Genomic DNA, 13,825 nt, shown 5'->3' with positions numbered 1-13,825 from the left:
CCAGTGGAATAGTTATTGAAAATTGAATGTAGTGGTGAACACACATTTTTGTTAAATATGAAGCAAAGATGATTTTAAGAATACATGTTTTTCCTTCATAAGAGCCTAACAAAGTTCTGACATGCTGTCCTCGATCCAGTGGAAATAATCAGCCATTTGATGAAGCACTTTTAGGAAAAGGAAATCAACCTGGGCCTGTTGGCATGAAAGAGTTGGTGTAATAATCACTGCCCCCTAACTTGCAATGTGAAGAGAGGAGCGTAGTGCTAAACGTGCATTCAAGCTGTTTTGAGCATCAACATTTTCATGCAGTGGGTTAGACATTGTCACCAATCACTTACCATGTGCCCTACAAGAAAGACTTCCCACTGCCCATTCGCAACAACACAACTGACATTGACTGCTGTCAACTGGCTGCCTGGAACAAGACTGAGACCTAGACCTGCTTTCCTTGCTTTAAAAGTACCCTCAAAGGTCAGGTCAACTAGGCTCTTAAAGTCTCAGTGACAGGAAAGGCTGAAGAAGGACTCTCTCCTGTGAAACAAGCAGCTGACCAGTTGGAAGTGGACCGGATCAGGCGTTACTAGAACCCTGTTGAAGAGATGACTCATCTTGTCTCCCACAGCTGAACTCAGACACGGAATAAAGAAGCCTCCTCCACCTAGTTGGAAGCTTTAGGATTGACCAGAAAGACGCTATACAGCATCTGTAAAAAAGTTGGCACTTAAAGCTTTACTCACAGTTTTACAGATACAGGACATCTTCCAAAAGCTGCAGATGTTCATTCATATTTTTGTAAGTGTATAGTGCTTTTGTGCACTCTACAGAGGGTGGACAGAACATCTGCCACTTTTCAGCAAATATACCTCATCCTCCAAACTCAAACTAAACCCCTGAGTTGTTTTTGAACCTCCAGAGAAACGTGACAATGTGCTGAGGCTATCCAGAAAAAGTACAACTTCACCAGGCAAGAGGCTCCGTTTTGTCCTGGTCTGAGCTTTTTGCTACAAAGAAAAATGCTTCTGATGACCTGTGGTGAAAGTATCTGACTTCATGGAGCCCTGCCTGGTCCAGTGTTCTTCTTTGCCCTCTTGAAGGATGAAGAGATCTACAGAGCAGCAGGTGGAATGTCAATAAACGTTGGATCATATCTGCTTTGGCAACATGCTCTGATTGACTTGGGCCTCTCATGGGCCCAATGTGTTAAATTTTCAGCTCCAACTACCTCACATTTGGTACGTGAGACCTGCCTCTTAGTGTACAATGTCTACATTCACCCGAATAAAAAAGGCAAAGCAGGGAAGCTTGAAGTCTTATACGAAGTAGTTAAATCCTTACAATATACATTTCCCCAAGCATGGCTGATCCTATTGGGGGATTTTAACATGCACCTATTGGGAAGCTATGCTGACCAAACGCAACCTTCACTGTCGAGTGCGGATAAAAAAATTCCCCTAGTAATAACTTCTTACCAGCCACCTCAATGCAGGAATTTCAGAAGCTGAATGGTCAGCCTTTATTATGGCAGTGTTTTTAGGGGATCAGAAAACAAGGAACATGCCACCCGCTCTGCCTAAAGTGGAACGTTCTCTTTCAACTCCCAAACCACAATCCTCTGCGGAAACCCAATGGCTGTCCGACTTGCAACTTCGGTTAATGCTTAAGAAGTTGAGACCTGATGGGGCTCCTAGCCCGAAAGATCTCCCCAACCATCTATTTAAACAATCCCAACCTTTCTCAGCATCGATCCCTACCCCATTGTTCAATCAGGCCTTTATTACCAATGTTATACCACCATCATGGAAAGGCAGTAGCATGAATCCCATATAAAAAGCTGTTTTAAGAACAGATCCATCAAATTATCATTTAATTGCCTTGATGGACATGGAAGCTAAGATTTTTGCCTCCCATTTATTGTTGGACTTGGACACGTGGTCTTCTGCAACTAAAACCATTCCAAAAACACAGACAGGCTTCAGGGCAGGAATGAACACCATGATCAATCACCTGTCATACTTCTTGCTGAAAAAGCCAAAAGAAAACATGTCACTTTATGCCTGTTTCGTTGATTTAAAAGATGCCTTTGATAAGGTGCTGCATCCGAAATTATGAGAAAAAATTGCCAACTGGGGTATTCCCCCAAGATTGCTAGATGTGATTATAAATCTACACACAGATACTTGGGTTCAATTTAAAATTGGAAATGGTGATAGAATCACCGGAAGATCCCTACGCACAATGGATTAAAACAGGGGGGGGGTGCTTGCCCCAAATTTATTTAACATGTATACGGCAGACCTTGACTCTAGATTAGCGGAAGTGGCATGTCACCACCCAAAATTAGCGAATGAAACGGTGCGAGTCTTACAATATGCAGACGATATTGTGCTCTTCAGCCAGATGCAGCTGGGTCTCCAGCGCTTCATTTCCAAATTGGTGGAATATGCAACCATGAGGAGTCTTGAGCTAAATCACAATAAAAATGAAGTGATCTGCTTTTTGAGCAAACAAAACACCAGTCGCAGTAAGTTCAAATGGGAGGCTGCTGGCAAATTGATAGCATAGGTAAAGTACTACAAATATTTTGGAGTAACACTGGTTGCAAGCTTAACATATAAAGAGCCCTATTGTAAACACAAGGGGTGGCTCACAAACTATGCTTTGCCTTTTTACAGATATGAAAAGAGTTAGGCAGCACATCGCAGAATTATCTTTTGCAGGTTATCGGAGCAAAATTCCTTCCATCGCTCACCTATGACTTGGAGTTACTTAACCGTTTGGGTGCCTTGGACGAGGTGATCTCAAGGCTAGCCCTCCCCCCATGGGCCCCCCACCCACACCCCCAGTCGTGGATGGAAGGGGAATCCCTTTCCCTTCCACCCCAACCCCCCCACCCCCCCTGTAACGTCAGTGAGCGATCGCACGCTGACAATCACAGAGGCCTCCTCACATCGCGCTGGAAGCATCGGAAGAGAAATGCAGAGCATTTCTCTTCCGATCACGTGGAGGAGGTCGGAGAGGTTTTAAAGGGAAGGAAATTAATTTCCTTCCCTTTGAAGTCTCGAAAGAGCGTTTTAGCAGCCGGACTGCAAGCAGGCATTTTTTTTAAAGGCCTTTTCTGCCCCCCTAGGGGCAGATCGGCCTATTATTAGGCCGATCTGCCCCCAGGGGGGCAGAAACCTCAAGGCACCAGGGATCTTTTTTTTTGTTTTTTTAGAGGTGGGGAGCGACCCCTTAGGCAAGGGTCGCTCCCCAAGGGGGCAAATTATATTTAGGCCATTTCTGCTCCCCTTGGGGGCAGATTGGCCTATTTTTATGAGGCCAATCTGCCCCCAAGGGGGACAGAAACCACTAGACACCAGGGAGTTTTTCTTTTCTTCGTGAATTTCACGCAAGGGGAGCGACCCCTTAGGCAAGGGTCGTTCCCCTGGGTGGCAAATTTATTTTAGGCCATTTCTGCCCCCCCTGGGGGACAGATCAGCCTATTCTAATTAGGCCGATCTGCCTTGGGGGCAGAAACCACTAGGTACCGGGGATTTTTTGTTGTTGTTTTACAGATGGTGAGCGACTCTTTAGGCAAGGGTCGCTCCCCTGGGGGGCAAATTGTATTTAGGCCATTTCTGCCCCCTTTGGGGGCAGATCGGCCAATTTTAGATCAATCTGCCCCAAAAGGGGGCAGAAACTACTAGGCACCAGGGATTTTATTTTTTGCGCCTATGTCACGCAAGGGTAGCGACCCCGTAGGCAAGGGTCGCTCACGGGGTGGGGTTGGGGGGGTGAGGAGGGTGGGGGGCAAATTTAGTTTAGGCCATTTCTGCCCCCCCCCCCCCGGGGGCAGATTGGCCTATTGTTATTAGGCCTATCTGTCCCCGGTGGGGGGGGCAGAAACCTCTAGGCGGTAGAGCTAATTTTTTTTTTGAGTTTTTTTTTTTTGTTTCTTTGTTTTTTTAGAGATGGGGAGCAACCCATTAGGGTCTCTCCCCTGGGGGCAAATTGTATTTAGACCATTGATCAGCCGATTTTAGGTCAATCTGCCCCCAAGGGGGCAGAAACAACTAGGCACCGGGGATATTTTTTTTGCACCTATGTCACGCAATGGGAGCGACCCCGTAGGCAAGGGTCGCTCCCGGTGGGGGTTTGGGGGGGGGTGCAAATTTATTTTAGGCCATTTCTGCCCCCGAGAGCAGATGGGCCTATTGTTATTAGGCCGATCTGCCCCCAGTGGGGCAGAAACCTCTAGGCGCCAGGGCAAAAAAAAAATGTGTGTTTTTTTTTTGTTTGTTTGTTTTTAAGAGATGGGGAGCGACCCATTAGGCAAGTGTCGCTCCCCTGGGGGGCAAATTGTATTAGGCCATTTCTGCCCCCCTCGGGGGCAGATTGGCCAATTTTTGTTAGGCCAAACCAGAAACCAGGGGGCAGAAACCATTTAGGCACCAGGGATTGGTGTGTGTGTATGCATGTGTTTTCTTTAGGGAGGCAACGCCTTGGGTAAGAGTCGCTCCCCATTGGGGCACATTACTGTTGGCCATATCTGCCCCCCATTGGGGGCAGATGGGCCTATTTTTGGAAGGCCCATCTGCCCCAAGGGGGGGCAGAAAGCCCACCAGAGGCCAGGGAAGTTTTTTTTCTCCAAAAATAGGAGGGTGGGGGTATGGGCATACCCCCACCCCAAATAAATGGGGCCAAAGTTGTTCTGCCACTAGTGGGCAGATGGGGCAATTACCCCTGATCCACACCCGCGGGGTGGCAGAAAGTCTACTAGGTGCCAGGGAATTTTAAAAAAACAAATAATTTTGGGGTGGTGGCTACCAACCAGTATGAACCTGGTTACGCCCCCACCCCAGCTGACAGGGGGAACAGTCTTTCAGCTCTCCCCCACACTCTAAAACATCTTATCCCACAGCAAGCAAGAAGACATTTGATTATTTTGGGTTTTAGTTTTACATTTGGGCCATGAGAACTTGGCTTACTCTCAAAATCGTCCCATTTGGAATGGTGAGGGCTGCACTTTATGGACTTTGGGACGCTGCCATGTAGAAAAATCCACAAGACCTAGACACATCTGAAAACTAAACATCTGGGTGATTCCAGGGTGGTGTGTTTCACATGCACCCGCACCATTTTTGTACCCACAATCCCCTGCAAACCTCCAACTTTGCTGGAAATCACACATTTTTGTGATGGAACCTTCCGGAATCTGCAGGAATCCACAAAATTCCTACCACCCAGCATTTTCTCATCTATACCGATAAAAATTCTGCTGCACTTGTCAGCCTAAAAAAGTTTTTTTGCAAACTGCCCTTTTGGACCCTCTTTGTTCCCCCTCAATATCGACATGTTTTTGGCTCTTCCCTTTCACAAGCACTTGGCCCACCTACACAAATGAGGTATCATTTTTTCCGGGAGACTGAGGGGAACATTGGGTGGTATGAAATGTGTCCCAGTGCAGTGATCCCACACAGAAATGTGGGAAAAAAGTTGATTTTTTTTAGCTAAATTTGAGGTTTGCTGAGGATTCTGGGTAAGAAAACATTGGGGGATCCACGCAAGTCACACCTCACTGGACTCCCTCGGGTGTCTAGTTTTCAGAAATGTCTGGGTTTGGTAGGTTTCCCTAGAAGGCTGCTGAAACCCAGGACCAAAAACGCAAGTGCCCCCCTGCAAAAACAGGTAGTTTTGTATTTGATAATTTTAATGTGCCCACGTTGTGTTTTGAGCCATTTCCTTTCGTGGGCGCTAGGCCTACCCACACAAGTGAGGCACCATTTTTATCGGGAGACTTGGGGGAAGACTGGGTGGAAGGAAATTTGTGGCTCCTCTCTGATTCCAGTACTGTCACCGAAATGAGAGGAAAAGGTGTTTTTTTGGCCAAATTTTGAGGTTTGCAAAGGATTCTGGGTAACAGAACCTGGTCAGAGTCCCACATGTCACCCCATCCTGGATTCCCCTAGGTGTCTAGTTTTCAAAAATGTGCTGGTTTGCTAGGTTTCCCCAGGTGCCGGTTGAGCTAGAGGCCAAAATCTACGGGTAGGCACTTTGTTAAACCACCTCTGTTTTCTGTGAACAAATGTGATGTGTCCACATTGTGTTTTGGGCCATTTCCTTTCGTGGGCACTAGGCCTACCCACACAAGTGAGGTACTATTTTTATCGGGAGACTTGGGGGAACACAGAATAGAAAAACAAGTGTTATTGCCCCTTGTCTTTCTCTACATTTTTTCCTTCCAATTCTAAGGCAGTGTGTAAAAAAGATGTCTATTTGAGAAATGACCTGTAATTCACATGCTAGTATGGGCACCCCGGAATTCAGAGATGTGCAAATAACCAATGCTTCTCAACACCTTATCTTGTGGCCATTGTGGAAAAACAAAGGTTTTCTTGATACCTATTTTTTCACTTTTTATATTTCAGCAAATGAATTGCTGTATACCCGGTATAGAATAAAAACCCATTGCAAGGTGCAGCCCATATATTGGCTCTGGCTACCTAGAGTTCTTGATGAACCTACAAGCCCTATATATCCCCGAAACCAGAAGAGTCCAGCTGTAACGGTATATTGCTTTCAAAAATCTGACATCACAGGAAAAAGTTACAGAGTTTTTTTCACCTCAATTTCAATATTTTTTTATTTCAGCTATTATTCTCTGTAGGAAGCACTTGTAGGATCTACACAAATGACCCCTTGCTGAATTCAGAATCTTGTCTACTTTTCAGAAATGTTTAGCTTTCTGGGATCCAGCATTGGGTTCTCACCCATTTTGGTCACTAACTGGAAGGAGGCTGAAAGCACAAAATATAGTAAAAATGGGGTATGTCCCAGTAAAATGTCAACATTGTATTGAAAAATTGGGCTTTCCAATTCAAATCTGCCTGTTCCTGAAAGCTGGGAAGATGGTGATCTTGCCAACGCAAACCCTTTGTTGATGCCATTTTCAGGGAAAAAACCACGAGCTGCCTTCTGCAGCCCTTTTTTCCCATTTAAAAAAAAAACTAAAAACTTTTCACTGTATTTTGGCTAATTTCCTGCTCTCCTTCAGGGGAACCCACAAAGTCTGGGTACCTCTAGAATCCCTAGGATGTTGGAAAAAAAAGGACGCAAATTTGGCGTGGGTAGCTTATGTGAACAAAAAGTTATGAGGGCCTAAATGTGAACTGCCCCAAATAGCCAAAAAAAGGCTCGGCACAGGAGGGGGAAAAGGCCTGGCAGCGAAGGGGTTAAAGGGTGTGATGCCCCTCTGCTTAACCAGCTTCAGTCAGTTCTGTTTAAGTTTATTTTCCATCTACTGAAGCATTTACCTCAAGCTTAGGTGAGGCTGGAATTTGGGTTGTTCCACCAAGCTCCAATTCGTTGGGGGGGCAATAATAAAAATTAGCTGCTCCTGCTGACACACTGGCCACTCTATGTTGGATGGAAATGGGGCTGCAACCAGATGATAGATCATGTTGGTTATCTGTACTTAGGCAAGCTTTGACCAACTTACACTTACATGAAGCATGGGACACTAATATTGCTTTCCCTTTGTTCCAAAAAATCATTAAGAAGCCTTCTAAATTTTATTCTTGGACATCAGATAAAGCAGACATGGGGAGACAACACCACAGTTGGTTTGTCTTACACACATATTCTTTCTGGCATCCCCAGACCCATCTCACGACTCACCTTGCAGGCACCATCCAACATTTTGTTGTTCAAATCCACAAGGGAGTTTTCTCGTCTAAGGATCTGGTCCCATCGTGGAAGCAAACGTGGCCAGATCCTTCCTACATCCTTTGTGGTTTGTTGACCGAAAGCATCCTACATTTCTTGTGTATTTATCCAGTGCTTACGCCCATGAGAGAGAAATTGCTATCTCCCTCATTGTAAGCTCTACAAATTAGATCCTATTGCACAGCCGTGATGGCGCTCTTAATGGGCATAACATACAGATAGTGGCTAGAGCTACGAAATTTCTAATGCATGTTAAAAAGTTGCTCACCCGATTGGTAGAGCCCTAGGAGAGTTTTCCTCATGTCGTTCCTCAACAATGGGCTAATATTGTTTTTTTTATGCATAGATAGAGAGCCTTTTGACTTTGCACTGAATAATTATAACTGATTTTACTTCCCTTTGCACTTTAGTGACCAGGTAGCTACAGTCACCTTATTATCTTGTTTTAGCTTGCGCTTTTAACTTAGTAATTTTCTTACTAGACTTACTAGTATGAAAGCACTATTTTGTGTCGGTGCTTGTGGCTTAAACCAACCAATTCAAGTATAGCAAACCGGAGTGCCCCAAATGTGCAAGTTATGACAAACTGCTAGCCTTTAGTCTGAACATGCACGGGCATGGTCTCCCAAAGGTTTGGGTTAAGGCCGTTAACACATAGGGTCACTATGTTTAATTTTAGATTTGCATCTCTTGTTAAAGAGGACAATTGGACAGTGGTTAGGTTGTGTAAGCATGGCAATATTTTAATTGTTTCTTTTATGTATATGCAATATATAATGGTGTTAGTTAACTATGCATTAATAAACTTCACTTACTTGCTACAAAACTGGAGACTGTAACAAAGCAGTGAAGGTATTACAATGGCAACACACCTTTGGCGGCTACAGCACCGAATTTAAATGCTGCATGAGGGTTTTGGTGTCAAAATTGAAAGCTTCATTGAACCGAGGTCTCGGCATATCTCACTTGCAGGGACTATTTCTGGTTTCTGAAATTCACTGCTGGGAATTTTGGCATCCGTAAAAAATAACTAACTGTGAAGGGAAAAGTTCTGACCCACTAGGCTTACAATAGCCTGCTCCATTGTGGATGGCCTGAAATCATTTCAAGGTCTCAGACAAACCACAACCATTGATTACACAGGTGCTTTGTGTTTTATTGCCCCTTTTTGTTTTAAAATGTAACATTTTATCTCTAGTTCTCTTTCTCCAATTTTCACTTTTGTGTCATTTTGTTTATTATATTTCTCACATTGTTATTTAATTAGGTTGAGAATTTTTTTTCTTGAATTTAATATTGTTTAGATGCTGTTTAACAACGCAATTTGCATCTCATTTAAGTGATATTAATATGCAAATTAATTGTGTGTCCATTATCTTTATTAGTGTTATAGTTACAAAAATGATGGTACTTCAAAATGTGAGAGAATGGTATAATCCTGGAATTTGGAACGAATATTGAATCTTTGTAGAGTGACATGAATTTTATTTCAAAATGACCCTCAATATGAAGGCAGACACTACAAAATGAAAGTAAACACCCCCAAGACTTTAGAAGTCATGTCCCACAATGTCTCCAGTGGTGGTGGCCATCTTGGACTTGTGTATATAATGCATCTTCTGATGGAGAAGCTGCTTCCAAAATTAATTCGTTGGAGTTGCAGTTCTTTGATGCACTGCTGGATTTTTCTCTTTCGAATTGCTTTGGCTTCTGAAGGTTTCTTCAGAAACTGTCTCACTTCTTAATTCAGGGAACCTATGATACTATTCTCATACTAATAATTAGTCATCTTTTAGTTATCAGATCCATATAATAACTAAAGATTAGCTGAAAGAGTGGTTGAATGTTCAGGTATATCAGAAGGCAGAAATAGAACAGAACATTTAATATACATTGGACAATCTCTCTCTTGTTAGATTCCTCTTATTCCAATGAAAGTTCAACAAAATAGCCTGACAGTATGAAGTCTTCTCTAAGAGAAGATTAGTCAACATCTTGTGCCAGCTGTTCCCTCTTTTCCCATTTCCCTTTCCACTTCTCGGTATTCTAAATTATGTTTTCCTAGTGTACTCTGGATTCGGGAGGGGGCAAGTCAGAATATTCATCTAAGGATTTCATGTCATTTTTGCAAGAAGGGTTCCTGTGTGTAATTCAAGTTATGAATGTACAGTCATTGACAGAGCTGATGCTTGTGCATGGAATATTTACAGATTCTGGACTTAACTCACAAAATCTTTTCCTGCCAAAAGAGTGATTCTTTCCTGGAAAACGTTGTAAACGTCACATGCAAAACTGAAATCTTATTCACAAAAGTGGATCATCTAAGTGGTGCTTATGCATAAGTAACATGTGAATGCTGAAGTACCACGGAGTATGCATATGTTTCCGCACTCATGAGTGACTCATTTATAAATAGCTAAGGATGTCCCCAGGGATAAGGATAAGGCATGGAAAAGGCAAAGCAAACAAGGTGTACATCAATAAACACATACGTTTCTAGGTATTCACAAACATTGGCAATATAATTCACATATGTATCTGCATTTCTAAACTCACAACTGAATGACCAAGACCTAGGTACTCAAAAAAGTGAAGTGTGAGAAAAAACATTTATATGCCATATTTTCGCAAGGCTGCAAGAGAAATATTCACTCAGTAAAGACAAAAATATCTTTAACATTTAACAGTGTATGTCAGGTGAGTTATCTGCGTATACAATGTCAGGAACAAAGTGTACACCAGAAAAGTACGTGAACACCAGTCATGTACTTTTGTATGTTTAGCACACTTGTGAGGTTTTTTTTTAAAGACATTCGTCATTGCATAACTCAGCACTGCAAGGACATACACCTCCTTTATATCAGCCTTTACAATTTGTCTATGAATTGGTACAAAAGTGTCTTTTTGTTCCATAAAATATGTCATCTCAGTAGAAGATTTATGCATGGTATGCTCCACAGGAGTGCAAGGAAAGCAAGGCCATTTTCTATCCCTTTTTCAACCATTGTTGCAGCAAGAAACCTCAGTGAATATATCACTCCCCATTGACATCAATAGCTGTATTGTAAACTTCTTCTGCATGTGAGCAGGACCTTGAATCAAAAGATGAGCCAGTTTCTGAAAAAGTAGCTTAGTCTACAATGCATGCACTAACCCAGCAATGGTGTGCGATGGCCAATGTGGTGAAGACTGTGATGTCCAGAGTGCATGCTTACCAAGTTAATGAGCTTGTGCATGCACTGTAGAAAGTATGATCTCCAGAAAAACAGGTGCATCGCTCCCTTAAGAAGTCTGTGAGATTACCTCCTGGTAGCACATGCTGGCCAAGCCAGGCTTCCATCATTCTGTGGTTGGCAAATGGAGTACCACTAAATTAGGTGATGGCAGCACCCATTATGTACAGTACTTTGAGAGCAAAGAATATACACCCACAAGTTACTATTACTTTTTTGAGGTACTATCATTATGCCTCGCTCCCCATTCTCCCACATCTGATCAGAGTTATTCTAATTATTCCTAGATCCTATTCTTTAAGCATTTATAGAACATCATGTGTAATCGCAGCTTGCATTTAAAGAGATGGCATGCGAGTACTCACGTTTAGATGAGCAGGCCTGGAGGCATTCTCTTTCAGTGCTGAACCTGTTTTCATTCCCATCGCAGCCTCCATACCAGAACTGGGAGCACGCATCAATGGCCTGGATGTAATACCACATGCGCTGGTAGTCCTTGCAACCTGTGCCCTGCTGCACATCCAAGAGGCAATGTTCTGCAACTAAATCAGACTCAGGGATTAGATCATATGGTGTCCTGAGTGTCTTCAACTCAACTGTGATGTATTCAAAAGTGCTTCTCTAAGATCATACAGATGGGATAGAGTGCAACCAGAGTGTTAAGATTTTCACATCGACTTAAAATGATAATGACTACAGAGGCTATATACAAACAGGGCCCACTGGGCCACTCTGCTACGGCACACTATTAAATGGGAGGAAAGTAGGACAGTGATCCCTATTAGAGTCAATGCACAGTGCCTTCTGCAGGCATGAACTTGTTGCTGAACTGGGAACGATGCATTAGTGAAAGGCAGACTGGCTGTTTGAAGCTATCAGTCTGCTCTTTACTGATGAGGCAGACCAGGCCTCACATGTGAAGTGGGGCAGGAAATCCCTGTAGGCAGGTGTCATGAGTGACTGCATCTTCCTGATTGGTGATGCCTTGGGGAACCTCCCAAGGGGGGGCCTCGGTTGACAACAAGGCTATTCTTCACATATATGTGGAGCACAGTCAGTGGGCTTCCTTTCTGCCTCTTTACCTCTGCGCCCGCATACGTAATACGGCGAGGGCGTAAAGGCAAACGATTCCCCATTGTGCATGGGGGTGTGAGGACACCCTTCCTTAGGATCGCACCAGCGCACATTTATCACTGGCAAGATACTAAAGAAGGGACCATGCAAGGGTCTACAGCCCCTTATGCAATACCAAAGTGCCCTGGGTGTGCAAAAAGCTGGCGCTCGTGCCCTTTGAGACCCAGGGCACTTTGTACATTAGCGGCCCAGAATATCAACTGCTACTACACTGTAAATGTGAGTATTTATAGGGAGATATAATGTTACTATTTTTAACTTCTCACACTCCGTATCTTGAAGGTACATGTTTGTGGAGTTAAGAAGAGGGAATTTATACTCACTTAAATATAGATACCCTGATGATATTGTCGTACCCATGACATGTCCCTGCATTGTAAGAGATTCTTGATGTTACAGTTCACAAAAAGGTTCTCTGCCTGACCACCAAGACTACAGCATCAAATTCTCCCATGGACCCCTCCTCCAGCACCTGCTTCAAAGACATTATCATTTATTTTATAACAGACACAACTAATGATATATGCCTCTCCCTTCTTGGAAATTATACTCGTCCCACTGAAACAAGCCGTCTTTAACCTCTCTACTATAAAAAACAGCCGCTGACCGTAATACCCTGTCAAACTACCACCCAGCTTTCAACCTCCTTTTTCCCTGTGGCTCCTGAAATGGAGGCTACATGGCAATTACTCCAAAAGCACATTGAGAAAAATCACCTCCTGCATAACCATCATTCCAAATTTAGACCATCATCACTATCCAATGTAAGGGAGGAGCTCGGACGAAGGCACAAAATAGTGTTTACATGGTTTAACTTCTCTGTGGCATGCAATACTGTTGATCCCATAATACCGGTGTTAAGGCTGGTATAATGCGCAGGAATATCTGCATCTGCTCTGTCCTGTGTTATCTATTTTCTTTTGAACTGCAGACAAAAAGTCCAAGTTATTTCAATCATCAGCATGCCACATGCCCTGCAGCTTTTCGAAAGATCAAACAACTTGTGCTTGCTGTTAAGAAGAAGACAGCAAATAAATTAACTTCTGGCTATGCAACCATCCACAAGTTGCCTAACACTTAACCTAATCAAGACTATCGATCCTGGATTCCAACTTCTTGATTGGCCCTCACAATCTATAGCTCCCTCCAATACCCCTTTAATTGACAGGATCCTATGGGCATTATTTGATTCTGTTCTTGTTCAACCCCTTCCAATTCAGCACATCAATTAAAGGTATTAATCACCACTGAGCCATTCTCAGCAAACACCTTTTACTATTTAAAAATAATCAGGTGGTGGAGCTAATAGGAAACCTTGTCATCGTCTGCTTATAGGACTGTAATATCTACACTGGCCCACCCAAGAAACGTATAGTCGGGCCAGAAATGCTGTAATACCAGGAGCCAGATTGTGCCTAAATCTATATAAATTAAACCATATTAAGTCTGCCCCAAACTCTCACCTGGTTTTCAACAGAAGCAAGATTCAATCAAGATGGTCTTATATACTGCACTGAGGGCTTATAGGGCAGGAGCCCAGAACATTATCAGCAGAAATGTAGCCCTCACTGCAACACAGCCAAACCTCAGATCAACATCCGCCTACCTGATCCATCAATAATTGTTCAAGAACTCGAAACACAAATGCACAAATTCTGGGCATGTGGGGTCCTAAACTGCGAAATCTCCTTGCCCTCACCAATCACTGAGATCCAAGACCAATTATTTTGGAATCAGGAAACTACAGAAGA

General features: G+C 43.3%; 1 protein-coding gene across 1 annotated transcript in view; it reads right to left on the bottom strand.

Moving 5' to 3' along the window:
* LOC138262145 (collagen alpha-4(VI) chain-like) overlaps positions 1-13,825 on the bottom strand; it is a 343,879-nt gene that overhangs the window by 19,593 nt on the left and 310,461 nt on the right. Inside the window, exon 41 of the mRNA XM_069211929.1 lies at positions 11,306-11,482. Coding sequence (XP_069068030.1) covers positions 11,306-11,482 — 177 coding nt within the window. The remainder of the gene's footprint in view (positions 1-11,305; positions 11,483-13,825) is intronic.

Source organism: Pleurodeles waltl, chromosome 10 (genome assembly GCF_031143425.1).
Source record: "Pleurodeles waltl isolate 20211129_DDA chromosome 10, aPleWal1.hap1.20221129, whole genome shotgun sequence".
Lineage (NCBI taxonomy): Eukaryota > Metazoa > Chordata > Amphibia > Caudata > Salamandridae > Pleurodeles > Pleurodeles waltl.
Note: the sequence above shows the minus strand (reverse complement) of the source record. Positions and strands in the feature narration are given on the sequence as shown.